Source organism: Harpegnathos saltator, unplaced genomic scaffold, assembly GCF_003227715.2.
Source record: "Harpegnathos saltator strain DR-91 unplaced genomic scaffold, Hsal_v8.6 scaffold164, whole genome shotgun sequence".
NCBI lineage: Eukaryota > Metazoa > Arthropoda > Insecta > Hymenoptera > Formicidae > Harpegnathos > Harpegnathos saltator.
Window position 1 is genome coordinate 4,577 of NW_020229944.1, and position 25,616 is coordinate 30,192.

The window sequence follows — 25,616 nt, forward strand, 5'->3', positions numbered from 1 at the left end:
TATTTTTATGCTTTTCCTCCGTTTATCTTGTTCTCTCGTGGTTTACGGAAATTTATTGATGATAAAGCTATCGGCGTTCTTGTTGTGCCTTGGTGGCCTTCACAACCATGGTTCCCCACTTTCCGCCGCCTGCTAATTTCTAAACCAATCTTTCTGCCACCGTCCTATTCCCTTATCTTCTCCTATTATCTTCTCCTTTTAGGGATCATCACCCAGAGTGGCGAAACCTTTCCCTGGCGGTAGGGAAGTTATCCAGGAAGCCTTCCAGTCCCAGTCAGTCCCATCCTCCGCCTTAGACACTATTCTCGCCTCTTTGACACCTGCTACGTTGAAGCAATACACCCGTCTGCTCCGCTCTTGGTGGGATTTTTGTCGCCAACATGAGATTTCTCCATTTTCTCCAGACATTTCCCTTTTTCTACAATTTTTATCTTTGGAGTTGCTTCATGTCGGTTCGTATTCTACTCTGAATACGACTCGCTCGACGATCTCTCTCATTTCTACCAAAAAGATTGGGAACCACCCTTTAGAAGATTTTGTAAAGGAGCCAGTTTCGTAAAACCTCAACGACCCCGTTATGATTTTATTTGGGATCCGGCACCGGTAATTTCTCATTTAGCGACTATTTTTCCTTACGATTCAGCTCCGCTCAACAAGGTTACCATGAAACTGGTTCTTCTTTTAGCTCTTGGTTCGGGTCAGCATGCTCAAACGATAGCCTCTATTAAAATTTCACAAATTCAGTTTTCACAGGATAAACTTTTAATTCGTATCCCGGACCGTATTAAAACATCGGCCCCGGGACGATCACAACCATTATTAATGTCTTTTCGTTTCTCTGATCGTCCATCTCTATGTATTATCCTTATCTTAAAACATTATTTAAATATTACTTTGGATTTGCGTCCATCGCTTTGCGATGCTTTACTTATATCCTGTAAGAAACCTCACCAGCCTGTTAGCGTGCAGACAGTCAGTCATTGGATTAGACAAGGTCTGGAGTTCTATGGCGTACAAACAACTCTTTTTTCAGCCTATAGTACTCGCCATGCTTCCACTTCTCTTGCGGCTAAGAATGGCGTGTCTATTGATTTAATTAAACGCGCTGCGGGCTGGTCGGGTGACTCCCAGGTTTTCGCTAATTTCTATCAACGACCGATTCTTAACCCGACAGATTTTTGTACTTCCGTTCTCTTATCTTAAGTGTTATTTAATGTATTATTGTGCTTTCTTATTTATTTTATAAAGTTGATTATATGGCAAATCGTGCCCTTCCTCCATTCTTTGAACATCTACATAGTTTATCCATCCGGACGAGACACTTTGGCATAATTGTAAGATTAAACGAACCTACCAAGTGAAGTTCGATCTTAATTATGCCTGGTGTCTCGTCTGGATGGACTTTCCTCACCCTCAAGACTTGCACGTCTTGTTTTACACTCCCCGACTTTGGTCAACGATTTGCCTTCTTTAGATTTAAACTTAATGAGGGGAATAGGCGCGAGGCACCACGGGATGCAGGACGACACCAAATAAATGCCGCCTCTGGCCGTGCGGCAATTTTTATTTTTATATATACTATGAACGTTGTTGATAATGCAATGCAGGGGCATGACTACATAGTTTATCCACCCGGACGAGACACCAGGCATAATTAAGACCGAACTTCACTTGGTAAGTTCGTTTAATCTTATAATTCTCTGTTGGATGTGGAAAATAATTTTTAATATTATGATAGGTATCAACAAATATGTTACAACCCAGTTCTCGCAACGCACCACAGTTTGTGCTTTCTCCATCACAGGTTATTGAACGAAATTTTATATTTACTTCTGATGTTAAAGTTAACGTAATTTTAATTAATGCTGCTAATACAGAAGAACTCATTTGACATTTGAGGAAATACCCAATTGGCCATTTCCATGTTCCTTTCAAACTCACCAGTAGAAACACTAGTGCTTCTTTAGCTTCGATATCATTTCTTTCTACGGGGATGTCATATCCATAATCGCAATGTCCAATGAATTTTTCTTGCTGTTCATCCGATAACAATTGTTGTCGAATTGACATACTGTCAAAAGTTAAACTGAGATCTGTATCTTCTTTTGGGCTGTTTTTCAATTTTTCTAAAATTTCTTTGTGGAAGCCGGGTTCTGCATTTACTGTACAAGTCCAAGCTCTAAGTGAATTTGGATTAGGCAACACAAAATGCTGTCTATAAAAATATAATAGTAATATTATTACCTGAACAATGTTGCACAATTCTAGTAAAAGTGTTGTACATTAAATTATAAACTGTACAAGATGAATCTTTTTTAGCTCATAGAGCACACTTTTATGCTTGAAGTTATTCTTTATTCTTACAAAGAAATATTATATACTGACTGTAGTAAAATGAGTAGCAATAAATTATTGCTCAGTAATTTTATTATTCATATTTAAACTAATATTACTAACTAACAGTAATTTCTCACTGATTGACTCACTGAATTTATCACAGTTAGTACACAATTCATATATTCTAGAAATGTAAATACTTAATATTTATATTTTTAAAGTATTATAAGCATGAAACATTAATGCAACAGTAAATTACAATATTGCTTGCATATAAAATGTTAAGAAAAAGAGTTTTATTATAGAAATATTCCTTATTTAAGAAATATTCCAGTAAATAATATTTAATAAGTGAATTATAAAATAATTAGTAAGGAAAAAGGCCAACTTATTCCAAAGAACATAAATCTCCACAAAACGTTCTAAAGTATGTTCTGCTGACATCCTAACGATCAACCGCAGAGCAATCTGTAGACATCCTTTAGAGATTTTGCACTGTGTGGAATTAAAGAAGATAAAGAAGATACCCCAACTTGTTACAATTAAATGCATAATTATCTAAGTATTGATTATGTATACTTGCTTATGTAAAATGGTTTTCATGCATTTTTTGTGATGAAATTGCAGCGCTCCAAGTTATCACAATTATAACTCAGCAAACACAATGTAACATGTAACATACTTGTTAGTTGTAATATACGAGATATGAAAAAATACTTACCTTTTACTAGAAGAGGCATAAAATGCAAATGAAAAAAAGGAAGAGACGTGCAAACATACCTACAGAAGTTATAAGCTTTAAGAGAATGGTAATAAAGCGTAAGTGCGAACTTTTTTACCTCTTCGTTGTAACGCCTGCCACGAGAGGCCTTGTTTCTGTTCAATTTTTCATTGTTTATAATATGTTTGAATGTAGTTTGAAACTGACTACTTAAAATATCAAATGATTCCTCATGTAATATTTTTTTGTTCTTGGCTTCTTTTAGCAGATTGGCTATTTTAACATTTGATCTTTTCCTTTGCCGATTTAATAATTTGACTTTATTTAATTTAAATTGACTTTATTTAAAGCAGATGTTAATTTATTTTTCATTAACTTTTTTTGCTCTTGTAACAACCGCTGATAAGTATCTGCTACATTTTCCAATTGTTTCTTATGATCGTTTTTCAACGATTCCATCAGAGCTGTCAAACATTCATTTTCTGCTTTTAGAGTTTTAATTTGTAATAATAAATTATGTGGCTTATCTGTAATAATATATCTATTTTTACACATTATCTCTGTAAAAACAAAAAATTTATTTGTATTTTCAATACCAAACTTCTAGGCATATGCGTGCATACCTTCTGCAGGGTCAGATACAATATGTACATCCATGTTAAAATGTGCATCTTTCCCAACAGTTCTTTCTGCTGAAAGAAATAGTTTCTTAATTTCATTTTAAAATTTGTAATAATTATTAATATGCTTAATATGTTTAATAAACATATACCTTCTATAAGATCAGGTACAATATTTTCATCCATGCTACAAATGGTAGGACCTACAGCTGTTGCGACAATTACTGTCAATTAGAGTATTTTATTAATATTGCTATTATAAGGAATATATTAGTAATTAAACACATACCTTCTCTGCAATCAGTAAGATCAGGTGCAACATTTTCACCCATGCTACAAATAGTAGAACCTGCAGCTGTTGCGACAATTACTGTCAATTAAAGTATTTTATTAATATTGCTATTATAAGGAATATATTAGTAATTAAACACATACCTTCTCTGCTGTCAGTAAGATCAAGTGCAATATTTTCATCCATGCTACACATGGTAGAACCTGCAGCTATTGCGACAATTACTGTCAATTAAAGTATTTTGTTAATATTGTTATTATAAGGAATATATTAGTAATTAAGCACATACCTTCTCTGCTGTCAGTATTAACATGTCCATCTATTAACAATATTTCAAAATTACAAATTTTATAATATAATAATTGTTAATATTAATCAAGAACAATATTTATTAATAAAATTAAACACTTACATAAATTTATTAGATTATTTAGTTCTTTCAATGGGTCTGTTTGTAGCATTAAAAATTCTGTTGGAATTGCATTTATTTTTAATCTTTTTCTTTCTCGTCCAGAAAGAAATTCTTTTTTAAAATGTCGCTCACAAATTATACTACTTGTAGTTATAGGGCAGTGTATTTTATTTTTAATAGCTGTAGTCCATTTATCTAATAAAACTTTATTATTTGATGAAAATCTAAAATATTTACAAGTATTATATATATATTTATATATATGTATATATAACAATTCTACATAAAATGTTACAACATACACTTACTTAATATACTTACTTAAAGAAAGAAATTCCACAGTTTTTTCTTTGTACATTTTGACATTCATCTATGACACACTTGTGCGGCATGTTGACTTCCTTTATGTTAATAATGGTATAATTTATTTTATAGGCTATACTTATTTTACTCTTAAAGGCAATTTATTGCAGAAATACTTGCGTGTTTTTGCTGAAAATTATGCAGTTTCCTAGCCATTCTGCTGAATTTTCGTTATATATCAAGGCCTGATTTTTTTATGAAAATCCCACAAAATAGCCAGTAAACCACGTAATTTCCAGCAAAATAACCAGGAAGATTCCACATGAACACGCAAGTAATTCAACAAGAAAAATCATACTGTGTGGCAATGGCTTTAATCATTTATAAAAAGAATATTTTGTAAGTTCTTTTTCGATATAAATTTAATATACATACTTTTATATTTTCCCAAATTCTTACACTACACTATACACTACACACTATTTATGCGGCCATATGCTCACAATCAACATTCACAATCACAAACAACATTCCTTGTGCGCTTATTTGGCGCACGCGCAGCAACACACTTTTAGCACATACTTTTGGGGGACAGGAATGTAAAGTCAAAATATAAGAAGTTAGCAGTCTAGTTGTTATATAGAAGTCTGTGGGCGGGACGGTCGCGCACTCGCCTGCGAGAGACCGTGCACCTCGCTGACCGCGAGAACGCCAGCGCCGGGAAGCCATACCGCCCGCCAAGCAGGATCAGCTGCATTCCTGAACAATATTAAATAGCAAATTTAATTCCATATTATAAGAAAATCATGCTAAGAAAAGAAACGTATAAATAATTATAAAATTATTTTATAGGTAAAAATAATTAATAAAATTATCGCAGGGAGCCAAATTGGCTACCTTGGTCCTTCTACACGGAAAAAACAATCTGGTTGCACCAACCATATAAACAATAAAAAACGGAAGAATTAATTATATGGGTACAACAATCACATATCAGGTTGCTTCAACTACAATATGGTTGTAGCAACTAGATACGTAGTTGTAGTAACCAGATATTATATATATATATATTATATATATATTCTGACCGGGGTTATTTCGTGTGAGAATATCTCACGCGAGTATCCGGTATAAAACTTCGCATACGCGAGGAACACGGATGCGGCCCGTCTCGACAGCTCAGCCCTTAATGACGAGTGGCGGGGTTCTTTATTGAAATTCTTAAATGATTACAGTATTCTGGAGATCGCGAAGGAAAGAGGGGGAGGTCCAATAATTAACACGTTCGCGACAATCAATAAATCCATTGGTTCACTCTAAAGAACGCACAATTTCAGAAGCAGTACAATGCTTCATAGTGTGTGACCCACTGGTGGACACGCACGTCTATTAATATAAACCAGTGTGATCCACCAGTGGGTAATGATGTCGCGAACGTGTTAAGAGAGTCGATTTCATAACAATCAACGCCATTTAATAACAATGAGCACTAAATACAACTCGCGCCTTCGGCAGCTGTTACGTGGCTAGGTATACCCGTCGCTACGAATAATACAACAGCTCGTCGGCCGTCTCTCGGCATCCGCCCGCCGAGGATCCTTTGCCAAGCGCGTTCTTCCTTCACCAAACGATTCTCGATAACCTTGGGCACCAGCCGAGAAGACCTCGACCCGATACAACTCGCTACCTTGCAGAACACGCTCCGCAGCCGATCCTCGCGCCTCGCGAGCCGTAATAACCAAATTATCGAATTGAACCTAAAGTACCGCGATTATAACATTCCTACCATTTAACAAGATGCGACACTACCCTAACGCTACGATACTCAACTCTAACGATACAAAGGGGTGACTGTACAGCCTGTCTACATTAGGAGGAAGGTGACCATTCACTCGCGGACGGCATCCCTGATGCCGCCCCGCGATTGAACTAATGACCGCTCGCTGCCTCAGCGAGCACGGTCCCGAATTTTCGGATGTTTCGGTTGCCGTGAAGCGACAGCAATTGCCCGCACACCGAGCCTCTCGGCGTGATTCCGCGCAGCTCTAATCCACGAGACTCGGAAATTACGTGCTTAGGCTCACCACCTCGCCAGTTCCTTCTCGATCTTTTCGGCAGCACTTGTCGGCAGCAACGGCAGTCCTCGCTCGCTCGCACGCGTCCGCCTCAGACGCCACTAAACCGCACAATGTCCTAGCTTGTGGCACGCAGAAATTGGCAGCCGCCGGGATCCTTCCCGGGGATCGATGCGGCCGTTGATTAGAGGTGTTGAACACGCCGTACCTTTTCGGGCGCTTCTTGGGCCCCGGATCCTGCGGCATCCGGATTGTTGTAATTATCCTCCGTGCAGCGCTTTAGTGGAGGTCTTAAGCTTACGGGGGGGGGGGGAGGAAGTTCCCGGCCGGATTCTGTAGGATCTTCGCCCCCTTCACCGCCGTGTCCTTGCTATGGGGCCTTGCTATGGGGCCCCGTGCGTGTATTCGCACGAGGTGGGAATCCTCCTGTCTCGTGCTCCGGCGGTGACCTATCACTTGAAATAACGAAAATATCCGCGTGTTCGCCACGTACGCAAAAGGCGCACGGACGCGAAACAACGTTCGCCCTCTTCCTATATAGAGAGAGAAGGCGCGAGTACCCCCGTTTTCCCCCTCGGCTCGCCAGGGTTACAATGACGGCGGAATGCGCACATCATAATATATGTATATAGGGTGTCCCATTGTAATGTCCCACCCTAAATAACTCTTTAGTATTGAAGTTTTAAGGAAAATGATTTGAATAAAAGTTGTAGGGATTTAAGTGAGCTACATTATGATGACCTTGACTTTGACTCTGCCCTGCATTTCAATTTGAAAATCAACTTGCGTTTTTTAAATGGGAACCCTTATTTTTTTATTACACTGTGTTTTTCTACTAGTTAATTTGTAGAACTTTTGTCCAAAACATTTTTTTATTTGTCTGATATCACGCAGTCGCGTGAACTATGGCCGTCGTGGCAGATTTGCTTCGTCGACGGCCCTCACTGATGCAGACGCAGTCACACATGAACGATATTTTTTTGTCTCATTAACCATCAGTTTTGGTTGATCTTCATCTGTTTTGATGTTTTTTTGAAGGAATTCTCTTTGAGATAAAGGATTTGTTCTTCTTTTGCGGACGCAAGCGTAATAAAGTGTGCAAAAAAATTGTATTTTAAAGGCGAAGTACCTCGAGAAAAATGATGGCTCTGACATATGTGTAGTGCATATTGTTACGTCCTGGAGGAGGAGCGTAACTTGGCGCTTGCTTTCGCAAGCTCCGACGTACTCGCAAGTCAGCGGTACAGATCAAGGATCGGAGCGATCCTTTTATCTGACGCGGACGTACGCCGGTGGTCCTTGATTTAGGTCAAGGAACTGAATCCTTTTACCTGGGATAGGACCGTGAGCGACGGTTGAAGGAAGGGAGAATCTTTGTTGAGAATAATTAGTCGGTAATCGTGATTGGCTTACAATTACAAACAACTTGTTTTATTAGTAATTAGACGGATGTTCACAATGAAATAAAATTTACAAGCTTTTATAAAGTGTACGTATACATAGTTGTATAAACAATCGCGGTCTGAGCAAAATTCCGTGTTCGTTATGTCCGACTGTGATCGAAAGGTTTGGCCACTGGGGTCTGATTTAACAATTAAGGAGGAATGCCAAGGGGAATAGAAAACGGAAGTAAAACGAAAGGAAAAGAAAAGAGAGAGAAGGATAGATAAAAAAATGAAACGAAAGAGATCACTCAGGTAAAATAAAATATAAATAACTTACTGCTGGACTTCTCTGATCTTAGTAGACAATGAAAGGTGTGGTTGCTGCGTCTCTGTGAGAATAGATGCCTCAAGTTCTGCGCCAAGGACAGGCAGCTGGTTTCGGCAGGATCGCTCTCAATGGCCCAAGAAGGCACAAGATCGTTGCACCGAATAATTAACAAGTGAAGAATACTGGTTGGTCTAAGCCACAAGTTGGCTTGATTGTTAAGAAAACCCTGAAGGGGTGCTGGAGAGAAGCGTCTGTCCTGGATGCTGGATCGGCGAGAAGTGAACGAGGCTTTTGACTTTTCTCAAAAAGTCAGCTCGGTTGAGAGAGTGGGGTTTTTAGGGGAATGTTCCAGATGATTATTTTATAGGAGATAAGATGCATGTGACAATAAGAGGATTTCGAAAGACTTTTGTAAATAAAAAGACCGTGGCAGCTATCTTAAGAAGTAAATATCGATATTTATAAGAACGATGTCATGATGCTGATATCAGTGATTAAGTTCGTAGGAAATCAAATAGGGATTAGGTTAAGATTATTAGTATTTTCGGGGTATCAAAATTTCCAGAAATTGTTCGTGTGATAACTTGTGAGGTAGGTCGTGTGGTAACATGCCTGAGCGCATTTAGACGTGTAATCAGTAAAAATAAATTCGATTTCTCTTATTTATATAAGAGTTTTGAGGTTCGCTGAGTCAGCATGACGTAACAATATATATACGCAATTTTTGGGAAAGTATGATCTTGCGTGAGCAATGTTAACAATATGAAACTCAGCATCATTTGATCGAAGGTACGAAAACCCATGTAAAATGGGAATATAAAAATGTCTATTTCTCTGAATTAGGAAAAATCCTTACAGTATGTAATGAGGCCCACTTAGATGAGTAAAATGACGTACTTTGAGACCAATCGGAGGTGGGCCCAAAAACCGGCCTTATTGACCCTCTTCCTTTCCGCCGTTTGACAAAAGATGGCCCCACTAGAAGGTTATGTTGAAATTGTCAGATATAAAACGTAATATTGTAAGTTTGGACATCTGGTAACAACATAACCTTGAAGTATTAGTGATTCCGTATTAGCATCACATAATTTTTTTCGTGCGAAAATGTCAAATTTTGTGCCGAATAAGTGCCATTTGCGGGAACTTTTGATTTACTTCTTTAATTTGAAGAAATCTGCAGCTGAGGCGCATCGATTGCTTGTAGAAGCATATGGTGAGATTGCTTTAAGTGAGAGAAGTTGTCGTGAGTGGTTTCAAAAGTTTAAAAACGGTGAGTTTGACGTGGAAGACAAAGAACGTAGTGGAAGGCCGAAAGTGTACGAAGACATGGAATTGGAAGGATTATTGGAGAAAGATTCGTGCCAAACACAAGAAGAACTTGCACTTACATTAGAAGTGACTCAACAAGCAATTTCACATCGTTTAAAATCGTTGGGAATGATTAAAAAACAAGGAAATTGGATTCCATATGAACTGAAGCCGAGAGACGTTGAATGCCGATTTTACACGTGTGAAATGCTGCTTGCCAGGCATAAAAGAAAGGGTTTTTTGCATCGTATAGTCACTGATGATAAAAAATGGATCCACTACGATAACTCAAAGAAGAGAAAATCATGGGGATCATCTGGCCATGCTTTAACATCGACAGCCAAACCGAATATTCATGGAAAAACTCATGCTGTGTATTTGGTGGGATCAGCTTGGTGTCGTGTATTATGAGTTGCTCAAACCGAGCGAAACCATTACTGGAGCTCTCTACCGAACATAATTAATGAAATTGAGCCGAGCACTCAAGGAGAAACGCGCCCATTACTACTCCAGACATGACAAAATTATTCTCCTACATGACAACGCTCGGCTACATGTTGCAAAACCGGTCAAAACCTATTTGGAAACACTTAATTGGGAAGTCCTACCCGTCATATTCAGCAGACATTGCCCCTTCCGATTATCACTTGTTCCGGTCGATGGCACATGGCCTGTCTAAGCAGCGCTTTACATCATATGAAGATACTAAAAATTGGGTCGTTTCGTGGATAGCCTCAAAAGATGAAGAGTTCTTCCGACGTGGTATCCGAATGCTGCCAGAAAGATGGGAATAATTAGTGACTAGTGATGGACAATACTTTGAATTAAACGTAATGTACAGTTCTTTCACAATAAATTCCTAGTTTTTGATAGAAAACGGCGGAAACTTATTTGTACTCCTAATATAATTTTCAGGAGAAATAAAATTGGATTCCGTGCATCGCGAATCATCTCGTTGACACAATATCATAAATGTATTACTAATATTCTTACACATTTTTCAAAATCGCCTTAGCCGAATAAGCGCTGTAAGTTGAGAGAAGAATATATACTTACGACTTATTTCTTCCTTTCCTTTGAAAAAAGATATACTTAATAAAATATTAATATTAAAATAATTAAACACGCTCTTGATATACCTACTTATTGATTATGTGTTATTTTATTTATCGACTACGCGAGTGACCATACCGACAGCCCTTATATATTACTGCCCGAACGCACGCGCCTATCGGCATGCAACCGTCATATTGGGGCGTATGTCGATGCAACACCTGTACATATTATATGTGATTTCCGTCAAACTTGTCTTCCATTGAACTAGTCAATAAGGGGTTTTTGAGGTCACTGATTATGAATCTGGAGATAAATTACAAAATTCAGATGGCGGACTCAATATGGCGGATCGAAATTATAAAAAGATGGCTGATTCAAACTAACTTTGATATCTGGAGGTTTTTGGGGTCTCTAATTACGAATCTGGAGATAAAATTACAAAATTCAAGATAGCGGAAAATGATAAATAGCGGAATATGACGCAAATGACAGATCGAAATTGTACCAGTGAAGGAGATATTATTCAGGCAATTACATTTACTGAATTTAACAATGAATCGGTATTAAAAATTGATCTGTTGCGTCAGTTTTTTCAGATTAGAAGTTGGTCTTCCAAAGATTATTATCCGTCAGTATCCGAGCGGAATATGTAATGATATTCTGACATATCTTGATAAGATATTTCCTTGAAACAATCCCATGCTAAATTTGAAATTATATATTCGTTGAAGCCGAAAATGATTGACGAGATAAATTAACATCTCTCTCGCCGTAATGGCCATCTTTTCTAGATCGTGGATGGGAACACCTTTGTCAGAGCAAGTTAAATTGTTCCATAACTATTGTGAAATAAATAATAATTATCATTTCTCAATCCACCTTCGGCAACATGGCTTCATCTGTATAATTGTCGTTGATTTAAGACTTTCTTGAATCGGTTTTTACTATTCAAAGCTCAATCTTTTCTTTGTAACGGTCACGCTGGTCGTTTTTTGGTTGATCCGCCTGCGCTTGCGATCTTTGCAACGAATCGACAGGATTTATTAGGAAAGGTGATCGTTGTAATACATCTGTGTTTTTATATAAGTGCCGTTTATTTCCTTACCGACCGTAAGTCATGCGTATGCACCTTATGATACTCATTTTTAAAGTGATATTTATCGAAGCAGTTTGTATGAAAACAAATGATTTTTTTTTAATAACAGCTGAAGACGTCACCTTTCCAACGTTATATAATATGTAGATGGAAGTATTAATGACAACACTTTACGACGCTTATAACTCCATCTATTGAAACTCCGCACGAACTTTTGCACTCACCCAATATTACTGCCCGAACGCACGCGCCTATCGGCATGCAACCCGTCATATTGGGGCGTATGTCGATGCAACACCCTGTACATATTATATGTGATTTCCGTCAAACTTGTCTTCCATTGAACTAGTCAATAAGGGGTTTTTAAGGTCACTGATTATGAATCTGGAGATAAAATTACAAAATTCAAGATGGCGGACTCAATATGGCGGATCGAAATTATAAAAAGATGGCTGATTCAAACTAACTTTGATATCTGGAGGTTTTTGGGGTCTCTAATTACGAATCTGGAGATAAAATTACAAAATTCAAGATAGCGGAAAATGATAAATAGCGGAATATGACGCAATATGACAGATCGAAATTGTACCAGTGAAGGAGGATATTATCTCAGGCAATTACATTTACTGAATTTAACAATGAATCGGTATTAAAAATTGATCTGTTGCGTCAGTTTTTTTCAGATTAGGAAGTTGGTCTTCCAAAAGATTATTATCCGTCAGTATCCGAGCGGAATATGTAATGATATTCTGACATATCTTGATAAGATATTTTCCTTGAAACAATCCCATGCTAAATTTTGAAATTATATATTTCGTTGAAGCCGAAAATGATTGACGAGATAAATTAACATCTTCTCTCGCCGTAATGGCCCATCTTTTCTAGATCGTGGATGGGAACATCTTTGTCAGAAGCAGAGTTAAATTGTTCCATAACATATTGTGAAATAAATAATAATTTATCATTTCTCAATCCACCTTCGGCAACATGTGCTTCCCATCTGTATAATTGTCGTTGATTTAAGACTTTCTTGAATCGGTTTTTACTATTTCAAAGCTCAATCTTTTCTTTGTAATGGCCACGCCTCCGGGTTCGGTTTTTTGGTTGATCCCGGCCCTGCGCTTGCGATCGTTTGCAACGAATCGGGAGCAGGAATTTATTAGGAGAAGGTGATCGTTGTTAATAATCGAAGCCTGTGTGTGTATATATATATAAAGTGCCGTTTTATTTTCCTTTTTTAGCACGCGGCGACCGTATGTCGTCGCGTGACGTTCCACGGTTTGTTGGTGCGTGGCTTTTGTTGTGCTATCGGCAATGTAGACAAGAGAGTTCGCATACACGAGATGGTTTTTATCTGCTGGACGATTACAAAGTATTCTCATGCGTCGGAACGTGCTAGGCGTACATGCAATAAAGAGGCGGATACAAATTAAATACAGATCGGCGGATAGGTGATCGCAACGGTGAATCGGACGGTTCCCCGAAACGGGAATTCGAAGCAAGCGTTGCCTGTGTATTCGACTAGATTTAAAAAAGCCGTAGGCCGTGCCTTCGGCTCGGTATAAAAACGCGTCGCGTTGCGTCACGTTGTCTCTCACGGGGCTCCTAAATATAAGAACTCGGCTGCGAGTCGAGGCGTGAGAACAAAGCAGCGTATTTCTTTATTTATTCGGTCAAATATCACACGGACAAGGCGTATGTTGAGACGAATTTCTTTCTCTTCTTTATAAGGAAAGCGGGACGCCGTGATGTTTTATCATTAACGGACACGTGTTTTTAGATCGCGGAGTTGCAATCGCCGGTCGCCGGGCCGTGCGGCCGGGGCTCCCTGTTAGTGGTGACGAGGCTCTAGGCGGCCGTGTCCTTGCCTTTTCAGAGTCCTATATGAAGTAGAGAGGGAAAGGAAAAACACGATTACGAGAGCATTCCGGAAAACTCACCGGAGTAACGGCAAACTCGCCGCTCGACCTCTAAATAGTAAAATTTATACAATAGAGAATCGTTCTGGAAAGCACACCAGAGCAACGACAAACTCGCCGCTCGATCTCTATATCGTAAAGACGGCACAAGAACGGGAGATCGTTCCGGAAAACACACTAGAATAACGACAGACTCGCCGTTCGATCTCTATATCGTAAAAACGGCACAAGAACGGAAGATCGTTCCGGAAAACACACCGGAGCAACGACAAACTCGCCGTTCGAACTTTATAGCGCAAAGACGGCACAAGAACGGGAGATCGTTCCGGAAAACACACTGGAGCAACGACAAATTCGCCGTTCAATCTCTATATCGCAAAGACGAAAAGTAATCGCGGTTGCCGACGATTGCGACCTAGTAGATTATTTACTCGATCTTCTGGAGGCTCTCTGTAGATTCTCTGACGCCTATATAACTCAAATATTGATTTTTTTTTTTTCGTAAGGGCGTCAGAACAATTGACTTTATTAGTGATAATTAATATTTATACATATTTATGAGTTGTCATATGTTATTTGGTGTTTCTTGAATTACTTTTTCACATCTGCTGTACCATTAAGCAATTTTTGTGCTGTGGAATGTCTCAAGTATAAAGTCGAGTAGTTAATTTTCGATTTTCGACAATTTTCAATCTTTATTTAACAGTCAATAGGACAAGATTAATCAATGAAATATTCTCCATTGTCGATGACCTTACACTATTTTAAAAAGTATGGTTCAATTACAAAATCGCTAATTATTGTACACCATATATTTTGAGACCAATGATTGAGAAGGAATTGTACGTATCCAATAAGGATTCTCATATAACCAATAATGCATATTATGTCCATTAAGATGCCTAGTGTTGGAAAATTGTGCTTCATCTTGTGAAAAAAATATTTTGCAAATGAACCATTTACCATGGCATCACGCATCCACTTGCAAAATACTATACGACGTTCATAATAAGCTTCCAAAAGATCTTGAGTAAAAATTAAACGAATGAAAATTTTGTTTTTCAGAATTTTCTATATTGAAGTGTTACATCCGGAAAATTCCGTTCAATTCAAAACTTAATCATAATAGCATGACTAAAGGTACTTGATGAACTTCGGTCCGAGTCGGGAAAATATTGACGCCAACATGTTATCACGCGACGCGATAACTCTGGAAATTTCGGTGCTCCGGAAATATTAACAAAAAACCTTGAACCGATTCGGATTTTGGTTCCCACCAGCCTAATCAAAGCTAACAACATCACAAACATCCTTTTTACCATAATCGAACTCAACCTCTCACTGGGGAACATACCGATGTTCCCTTCTTAAAAAGATTGCTGCCGCGTTTCTTTTTTGGTAAGAACTAAAAAACCCTCGAAATCCTTTTATTGCCGTATGCATTCTATCTCCTACAAAATTATCTTCAAGACACTGCAACGTACTCTTAAACCCCACCTCTAAAAAACGTTCGAAGTACAGTCCTATGACCATATTTGGGCATAAAAATTAGATTTCCGAATCAATTCCCCAAACCCCACTCTCTCAACCGAGCTGACGATTTGAGCAAAGCCAAAAAGTCACTTCACTTCTCGACAGTCTCGCGAGCTAGAAGGATCAAAACTTTCTCTTACTCAAAACCTTTACTCATAAAGACCTTTACTCATTTCTCGACAAACCAAAAATTTCTCACAACTTCTCAGTCTTGGATTTTGCCCTTCATACTTGCGATTCAAAACTAGTGCAGTTAAGTGCTCGAAATTCAGCTCCGTCGGCAACAGGGTAAAAGACTAACCTCCTGCATAAGAAACAGATTGGACTAATTCCCCTATCTAGGGCTTTGCCGTTTCACTTTCAATCAGGCAGATTCAATCCACAGCAAGCAGTAAGTTATTCACATATTGTTTTTCTCTCCTAAATCGAATAATCCCTCATTTGCATCCTTTTCATTTTTATGTCGAAATTCGTTGCAGTGGGCTATCGTGTCAGATCCTACGTAACTATCAACCGAGTCCTCGATTCGCTAGATTGGCTCTTTGAAACGGACGATCACTATAGTCTTGAATCATCTGCCCGATATCTTCGGACATTAATTAATATAGTTTCTGAAACCGATTATCATCCAGACCCATCACTCCCGTTCATTCCATCATCCATCTTCCTGTATCCCTTAAATCCTTCCCTGAGTACTCCTCCACGCTCTTCCATAAGCTCTCTTAGTCACTCTATATCTTCTTCTCCTGTCTCTCTCTTTCTCTCAACTTTCCACTCCCCTCAACTCGCCGTTCTCATCCTTCCTCACCAGATTAGATATCATTCATTTTCTTCCCTCTTCCTCCTTTCAAAGCTTTGCGCATAATCATTATACAGGATTTGTCAAAAGTGTGGAAATCCTTAAATAATTTTTGTAAAAATGAAAATATCAAAAAACGGTAAAACACGTATTTTGATTTTTCAAAAAAGCTACCCTATGACATGGATACCGATCATTCCCCCCCCCCTGGTACGCGGGGGTGAAAAGGGGATTGAAAATTTTAAATTGGACTAAGGGTCGAGCGGGGGCTCATTTGAAAGGTCTTTTCATAACAAACACCCTTAAAATTTTAAGTACGACCCATTAAAAATGGCGGCCGTTCAAATTTCGAAATTTCATGCACTTAGTGTTATCCAGGATCAACTGCGTGGAAGTGGCATGAATATGATCCCTCGTGTGCGTGTGCGTGTGCGTGTGCGTGTACGTGTACGTGTGCGTGTGCGTGTGTGTGTGCGCGCGCGCGCGCGTGCGTGCGTGCGTGTGTGTGTGTGCGCGCGTGCGTGCGTGCGTGCGTACGTGTGGCTAAACAAGTGTGAATGTGTTGTATGTATAGTCGTGATAGGTTGCAAAACAGACGATTGAAAACTGTCATCTCTCTTTAATGATTCAAAACCTTTTACTCTGTGTTTTAAAATAAATTTTACTCAGTGTGTTAAAGTAAATGCTGAAAGTGGCTGCCATTTATTTCCTGACAATATGCCAATCTTTGATAGAATGCAGAAATGGCTCTACGATTCGTCTCAAAAGATATCAAATCTATTTCATCCCTTATTCGCTGTATCAATTCTTGGATGCTTTCAGGTTTTGTTTTGTAAACCTTACTCTTCAGGTTTCCCCATAGATAATAATCAAGAGGAGTTAGATCTGGTGACCGAGGTGGCCAATCCTCTCCTCCCTCATTTCTGTTCCTTCTTCCTATCCATCGTAATGGAAAAGTCTCATTTAAAATTTGACGTGGCCCTGAACCAAAATGAGCAGGAGCTCCATCATGCTGAAACCATATTTCTTCGAAATTATTTGGAAAAATATTTCGTATGGCTGGAATTATTTGATCTACAAGTAATCTGTCATACCTTTGAGCGTTCAGATTTTCTTAAAAAAAAAACGGTCCTATTAAGTACCCACCTATTATTCCACACCATACATTTATTTTTTGTGGGTGTTGTATGTGAGTTTCCCGCACCCAATTCGGATTCTCATCTGACCAGAAACGAAAATTTTGATTATTAACTTCTCCCGTTAACGTGAAAGTTGCCTCGTCTGTAAAAACAATTTGATAAGGGAATATGGGCCGGACATCTATTAGTGCCATCATTCTTTCACAGGAACCTATACGACGCTCCACATCTCCGTCTTGCAATTCTTGAACATATTGTAATTTGTATGGATGGAACTTGTTTTTTTTTTAATTCTCCAAACGGACTTGGAGCAATATCATGAGTTTGAGCGGCTCTGTTAATAGTAGAATTGAGACCTTCAATAAATGTCTGCAGAACATCAAGTTGTTTTTCTTCGTTAATGGCAGGTCTCCCTGATTTAGGGAGATTGTTTACGCTACCAGTTTCTCTGAAACGTTCTATTGTTTTTAAGACAGTGGACTTATTAATTCGACGATTCGGATACGTCTCATTAAATAATTGAGCGACAGCAGCGTACGACCGCTCGTTATCCCCCCCCCATCCACGCATCATGAGGATAGTGATTCTTTCACGTTCCGACAATTCGCCAGCCATTTTTAAAATGTTTAATTTTTAATCTGCCTAAGTTCTGTGAGAACTGATTTTAAGTAGCCGTGAGAACAACTGATTTTAAGTAGCCGCGAGAACAACTGATTTTAAGTAGCAGTGAGAACAATTGATTTTAAGTAGCCGTGAGAACAACTGATTTTAAGTAGCAGTGAGAACAACTGATAGCCGGTTGATCCTGGATAACACTAAGTGCATGAAATTTTGAAATTTGAACGGCTGCCATTTTTAATGGGAGGGAGGGGGGAATCGTAGTGACTTAAAATTTTAAGGGTGTGTTTGTTATGAAAAGACCTTTCAAATGAGCCCCCACTCGACCCTTAGTCCAATTTAAAATTTTCAACTCCCCTTTTACGCCCGCGTACCAGGAGGTGGGGAATGATCGGTATTCATGTCATAGGGTAGCTTTTTTGAAAAATCAAAATATGTGTTTTATCGTTTTTTGATATTTTCATTTTTACAAAAATTATTTAAGGGTTTCCACACTTTTGACAAACCCTGTATAGCATATACGTTGCTGACCGTCTATCATAATACGTATAATTTTATATTATCTACGCGAAATTATTGTACAAAACCCCGTGCCGACAATATTTGTTAAAGCTATTTAAATTTGCTCTTAAATCTACCTAAATAAAATGTGCCGTCAATTTTTTATAATATATATTAATTTTATTTTATAGTTCAAATCACATTCCCTCCTTTCCAATTTATACCCCGATTCTAACTATCGACTCGCGGTCCAATTTCAGATAAGGAGATTTAGTTCTCTGACCTAAAAGTAGACCATCCGCCGTATGTCGCGATCGGAGTAAAAGGACCCCTCTGGTCCCTGATCTATATCACACGCAAGCACGTGCGGGTCTCACAAGCACGAGTATGCACGTTGCGCTCCTCCTCCAGGACGTAACAGAAGTGTAACTCCAGATGTATTTGCTAATTCATATTAACTAATATGTAGTTTAATTTCTATTGCTGCAAAAATATTGATACTGTTATCATAATTAATTACTTAGTTTGTTTTTATCTTTTAATTACATTTAATTTATTATGCATACGTAAACACTTTTCTAAACGAACAAATGCCATACGCGACTTTTTAACACCATAACATTCATAAAATAGTTCTGCTGCATGTCGAGAATCTTTCTCACATTCTTCCAGAATTAGTAACATATCAGCTTTCATATCAAATCGAGCCATGCTTTTTAAAAGTGATACCATGAAAGCCGATTTAGAACCGAATAAATGTATATAAATTTATATTTATTTTCCGATGAATGTGTATAAAGAATATAGTACTCTACTTAAGTCTTCCAATAAAAATAAAGATCTTGATATTAATAGGGAAAACATAAACACATAGTGAACGTACACGCACTATCGTTGCCATCCATTTCCATTCAACAAAGAATACATGAAGCTTGCTTTAGCGTGACTTCAAAAATGTTATTTATAGATAAACAAAATTTTGTAAAAACATTTAATAAATGTTTAAATATAAGTGTTCAATAGTTCGAACATTTAGTAAAAATGTAAAAAACAATGAATTCTTTTATTTACTTTGTAGTTTTATCATTTTAGTTTAAATACACTTTACTCTAAAGTTTAAATGTTTATAACTTTCAATAGTAATATATTTTTAAAAAATGTTCCAGATAAAGTTTACTTATTTCTTCTCGTAGAATCTAAATGTGTAACATTTTATAAAAGGTCCCATTTGAAATTACAAACTAAAACTAGCCCCATTCAGAGAAGAGCGTGAGCGGACTTTTGTTTATATAGTTAGAAAAACTTCTCGAATACATAAAACTTTGTCATAAACATGTTATTGATACGACGAATATTTTTAGTTTTTGGATTGTCACACTTTACGAAGGCCACCCTGTATAATTCCTTTTGTTGTAATTAAAGGTAACAAATTTTTAATTAATAATTACCTGCTTGTTTTTAGTGCTATTCCCTTTCACGACACATTCCGTTTGAGTCTTTTAGTTTCCCTAGTGGGCAAGTTGCTATATTACGTAGTGGGGTGTCTATAACAAACACATCACGTATAAGATCATCAATTGAAAGTATATCAGTCGTGTACGGAAGCTGTGTTGTAGGATGTACTCCTTCTGACATTCCTATGTCGGTCGTAGACGAAAGCTGTCTTATTAGACGGACTCTTTTTGACGTTCCAAGTGATATTAGGTTGAATGTTATCAGCATAATTATTAAGAAAACACGGAAGGACATTTTCATTGTGCCGCTTAATAATCTCAATATTCTTTACGACCTGAAAGCCAAGAAATTAAAGTTGGAAGTCAAATTCTTTTTAGCAACTGTTTTACTATAATGATAACTTATTATTGTTAAATTTCGTAAAATCCTTTAAGCACAGTTTTCGCACATTAATCATATATTTCACTTATGAGAATTTAATACGAGTTTGAATCTTTCCGATACGTCTTACGACACGTCCCGACAAATTAACACGTACTGTAAGATATCTCACACGCATGCTATATATAAAGCGTCCTTCTTGCCGCGTTCTTCATACAATTATATTGCGATTTTATGGTAATTCATATGACGTAAGTTTACTGGGCAAAACCAGTTTTATAAAGTATCTTTTCCTGCTACTACATGTAACAAAATATTACACGTAAAGTATGAGATGTACACGCAAGAAACTATATAATTATACTATACAGGGTTCTCAAAAAGTCTTCGAACGATAAAATATCTCGAAAACAATCAGTTTTTGGAAAAAATATTTCAGGCAAAAGTTGTAAAGTTTAACCCTTTGCGGTCGGCAGATTTCGCTCTTGGGAGTACCAGCAGGTCGGAGCAAATTTAGCGTTTCGCAGTTACTTTTCCGTACAGGATTTAAAGTCAATATATGGATATTAAAACACACAGAATTTGTTGAAACTGATTTGTTGTATTTAATACTACTTATAATACCTAAAAATACAAAATTTTTAATTTCTGTAATTTTCTAAAGTATGATATTTTGCAAAACAATCACCGATATGAAGTCCTGGCTTCCGTGTACAAGTATCACAGTACGTGTGTGTTTGTCGTCTCTTTCCTGGAGTTTTCCTGTCGGAACATACTGCACAGTCTTTCTTGCCTCCTGAACGAATTATATGAAGCTGATTATTTAATCTAATGTCTACGAATGACGTTGAAGGTTGCGCTGTAGATAGTGTTTGGTGCCGGAAATTTCCTACTAACTGATCGACTAAACCTTTCACAAAATTTAAGTGTGTTAGTGGCTTTTCGTTGTTCTGTTGTTTTGTTATTTTATGCATTATGTATGAATTGACGACGTACATCTCCATGCCCCAAAAAAATAATTTTTTCCACCATTTGAGAGATTTGCAGAGGAAACAATATGTTGCCGCATATTGGTCCGCGCGATCAACTGCTCTCATTTTATTGGTATAATGTATAGCCACGATTGGTCTCAATAAATTTATTGTGCCACCACCACCGCGTGTTCTCGTTGTAACCGAGAAAGTTTGAATTGATTCGAGGGATGCTGCATCGCTGGTGCTCAGAAAAGTTACGATTCGCTTGCTTTTCCATGCGAGGACTAATGTATTGTTCTTCTTATAAGCCACAGTCGACTTTGATGAAAATTTCGGTTTTTTAATTGCAGCTGGCAAATATTTTCGATTTGGCATTACTGTACCAGTTAAATGGACCTTTAGTTTTAGAAGTTCATTAGCAAGCGGGATATTTGTTAAGTATCTATCAGTATACAAATGATAGCCCTCAGCACTTGGAATGTTGTCCAGAAGTTTTTTAACTAATGTTAAAGGAATTCGAGAGCTAACCGGAAGTTCTGGTTTCTCTAAATTCGCAGTTGTCAAGCTTCCATAATAGGGCAAAATCATAATGAATGAGTATACATAACCGGTTTCCCCATCCGCTAATACGTAAATTCTTATGCTCCATTTGGTCGTTTTCTTCAGATTATTCGTTATAAATGCAATTTTTCCCTTGAAATTGACGATTGATTAATCGACACAAATATCCTTACCAGGTATAAAATGTTCCGCAAACTTCGAGTCGATATATTGCAAAAAGTTGTTTACCTTTCCAATCCGGGTTCTCAAAGATGTATTAGAAGATGCATTGCCTTGTAGATGTAACATCCAGAAAATTTGACGGAATCGGTCTCTTCTGAATACCTCCGAATAGAAAGGAATTCTGCTGTTGCTCCTAGTTGTCCAATATTCCGATATGCTTGCAAGTGACATTGTTCCCATATTTAGAATTACACCGATGAAAGTCATAAATTCTTTACGTGTAACGTCCACCCACAAATGCCAAATAAACTTATTGGCCAACTGTTTCTCACATATCTTCATTTGTACATATTCATTAGTCGTTCTTACAATTTGGTCTATCAATACATCAGTGAAATATAACTTGAAAAAGTCCAATGGTCTTGTTACATCCTGAGATATTTGTGGTCCTACGATTCGCGGAGAAGTTTTGAACGTGAAACTAAAAGGCAAATCGTCTTTTTCTGTTGTCGTCCTCCCATCCATCACTATTACTTGAGTCTTCTATTTGTTCTAACTGTTCTTCGTCATTACCTTCATTATTCTCCATATCACTGTCAATTCTTACTACATTCCGTCTCTTAGGAGGAACTACAGGGTGAAGAAAAAACCCCGGGACCCCTGAAAATTTCGAAAAATATACACTTTATAAAAAAATGTTTCAGACAAAAGTTGTAGCGTTGAGAAAGATCTATTTATCGATCTTAGCAATTTGACCTCGAGTGGCGTCATCAAGGTGAGGACAAGGTCACCTCGGATTTTTTAAATGGAACTCCCAATATTTTATTGCATATTCCTATAGCCCTTCTTCAGACCTTTTCAAAGCACTATGGTTTTATCCAATTTGAATAAGCTGTTCCGAAGTTATCGAGTTTTTTAAAGTAAGATATCTAGCCAACTAAGGCAAGATCGGAGGATGATCCGGCCAACTAAGGCAAGGTCGGAGTGATCGAGCCAACTAAGACAAGATCGGAGGATGATCCAGCCAACTCGTAAAAATAATTGCGCGACTAATTTCCAGGCGTTGGCTCCTATTGGCTTGTCTTAATTTCGTTGATTGATTTATTTCAGTTATTTATTTATTTGAACTATTCTGCTGTTCGATGTTTATTTCTTCCATTTACTCATTTAATACTCATTACAGTTTAGTGAATCGCAAACTCGACTGAAATTCCTCTATTTTACAACTACTTCTTACAACTAGCTTCAAACTGTTTCTTAATAATTTTCAAAAAAAATAAAGGAATTTCAGTCGAGTTTGCGACTTACTAAACTGTAATGAGAATTAAAAATGATTACTGATGTTATCAGTACCTTGGCTAGCGTCAACAAGGTCAGGGCAAAGTCACCTTGAACTTTCCAAATGGAACGCCCTACATTTTTTGGCATATTTTTATAACGTATTTCAAGAGCTTTCCAAAACTACAACAAAATATTTTTTTGTTAAGTACATCCCGAGTTATGAAGCTTCAAAGTTACAGTACCGTCGGCATTAGCATTACCCAAGGTGTACCGCGTGGAGGTTGCACGTTCGGATTTACACCTCTGGTGTGTGCGTGTGCGTGTGCGTGTGCGTGTGTGCGTGTGCGTGTGCGTGTGCGTGTGCGTGTGTGCGTGCGCGTGCGTGTGTGTGTATGCGCGCGCGTGTGTGTGTGTGTGCGAATTAATTTTAACACACATACGCGCGCGCGCACGCACACGCACACGCACACACACACGCACACGCACACACACACACGCACTCGCACACGCACACGCACACGCACACGCACAGGCACACGCACACACCAGAGGTGTAAATCCGAACGTGCAACCTCCACGCGGTACACCTTGGGTAATGCTAATGCCGACGGTACTATAACTTTGAAGCTTCATAACTCGGGATGTACTTAACAAAAAAATATTTTGTTGTAGTTTTGGAAAGCTCTTGAAATACGTTATAAAAATATGCCAAAAAGTAGGGCGTTCCATTTGAAAAGTTCAAGGTGACTTTGCCCTGACCTTGTTGGCGCTAGCCATGGTCAAACTGATAAGATCAATAAATAGATCATTTTATACCTTACAACTTTTGGCTGAAACATTTTTTCCAAAAACTGATTGTTTTTGAGATATTTTATCGTTCGAAGACTTTTTGAGAACCCTGTATATAAAGCTAAAAAATACAAACACAAAACTTTTCAGTACTCTTTTACACAGGATTTATTATGTATTAAGACCATAAGGATTTATTAAATTTTATTAATTATTTATTAATTACTATTTATTATCTATTTTTTAAATTCCTATATGAGATATCATTTGATAAAGTTCATGCAAGAAAATCGAAAGCAGGTTGAACACCGATTAATGGGCACTTTACCGTGTATATTTGTAAACATAAAATAATAAATACATACATTCGGTCTGCTTTCGGTATTGATACTTTTTTTACAATATAATTTCATCATATTCCGGCTACGACATTCTTAAAAAGGTGCTAATGTATAATGTATAATTTCTCTGGTAAATCCCATAAAACTAACAGTTTTTATTAATATCTCATCGATAGTGATATTCTCTTCTCTACGATTTTCATGCACTCGCGTCCTTGTTACGTTCTGGACAAGTCATAGAACATGTGTTTATCTATATCTGCAATTGACCTTGAAACTGGAGCATTTTGACCATTTTTATCCAGATACTAAGTATTGGAGAGAAGAATATTTGAACTTACGTTTTCTAAAGGCTGATTACTATTGGGTTTAATAACAACAGTTTTATCGTTATTATTATTAATATTAGCACTATATGAGACTTTAAACAAATTTCCCTTGATTTCAGATATTAATCTCGGGGTTGCTATTTGACAAGGTTTATCCCGAAATACGGCTGGATCGAACATGCTTTGATTATGATAATCTTTTGTTAGGCGCCTGAATTGAATTTGTTGCCCTGCTCTTCTAGTGCATTTCGGTATAAATATTATAAACTTTTTGTAAAAGAAGCTATTTATCAGAAAATGGACAACGTGAGGACTCTAGGATTCAGTTTACAAATATTATGCCCTTATGTTAAAAAGAAAAGGGAAAAGAAGGAAAAGGAAAAACTGTCGTTCAAGCACAATGCTCTTTGTAGAGGAAGAAAGGAAGGGTGGTACTCGTGATTCAAGTACAATACTCTTTAGAAGATGGAAAGAAGCAGAAAAGGAAGAAGGAAAAGAAATGGGAATTCTCAGCCAATGACAGGAATAGATGAAATGAAGAAATTTTGCTTACTTATACATATATATTATAAGCATACTATGTTATTATCTATTATAGTTGAGGTTTTATTCGCCTGAACGTTGATTTAAAAAAAGGAAAATACAGGAAAAGAGGTTCGTTCGATTCCGTCTACAAAGAGCAACCGCACCTGTTTTTTCGCCCGTTTGGTAGACCTCACGAATTGAATCGGATTGTGGTCTAAATAATAGCTTATGATGATATATTAATCTGGGAAAAATTTCAAGTTGAGTATAGGAATGGTTTTGGTGATATGAAAAGTCAAAGGCGGCCACAAGGGCCGCCCGCGAACACGAACAGCCGAGTTACGAGAGCGGTCCGATAAGTACTTAGCCTCACCGC

The 25,616-nt window shown here is 37.6% G+C and overlaps 2 protein-coding genes across 2 annotated transcripts; both read right to left on the minus strand.

Moving 5' to 3' along the window:
* Positions 1-3,661: 3,661 nt before the first annotated feature.
* On the minus strand, positions 3,662-7,031 carry LOC112588159 (uncharacterized). Its single transcript, XM_025296956.1, has 9 exons — positions 6,770-7,031; positions 5,121-5,444; positions 4,704-4,783; positions 4,383-4,577; positions 4,260-4,289; positions 4,114-4,194; positions 3,968-4,048; positions 3,831-3,887; positions 3,662-3,750 (listed from the first exon to the last, which is right to left on the minus strand). Exons 3-9 carry the CDS (start codon positions 4,750-4,752, stop codon positions 3,662-3,664), a joined length of 582 nt encoding a protein of 193 aa, XP_025152741.1. The 5' UTR covers positions 4,753-4,783; positions 5,121-5,444; positions 6,770-7,031.
* Positions 7,032-20,919: 13,888 nt separating this feature from the next.
* On the minus strand, positions 20,920-22,564 carry LOC105183986 (piggyBac transposable element-derived protein 4). The gene is made up of 3 exons (XM_025296957.1): positions 22,510-22,564; positions 22,042-22,424; positions 20,920-21,945 (listed from the first exon to the last, which is right to left on the minus strand). Exons 1-3 carry the CDS (start codon positions 22,562-22,564, stop codon positions 20,920-20,922), a joined length of 1,464 nt encoding a protein of 487 aa, XP_025152742.1.
* Between the last annotated feature and the right edge of the window lie 3,052 nt (positions 22,565-25,616).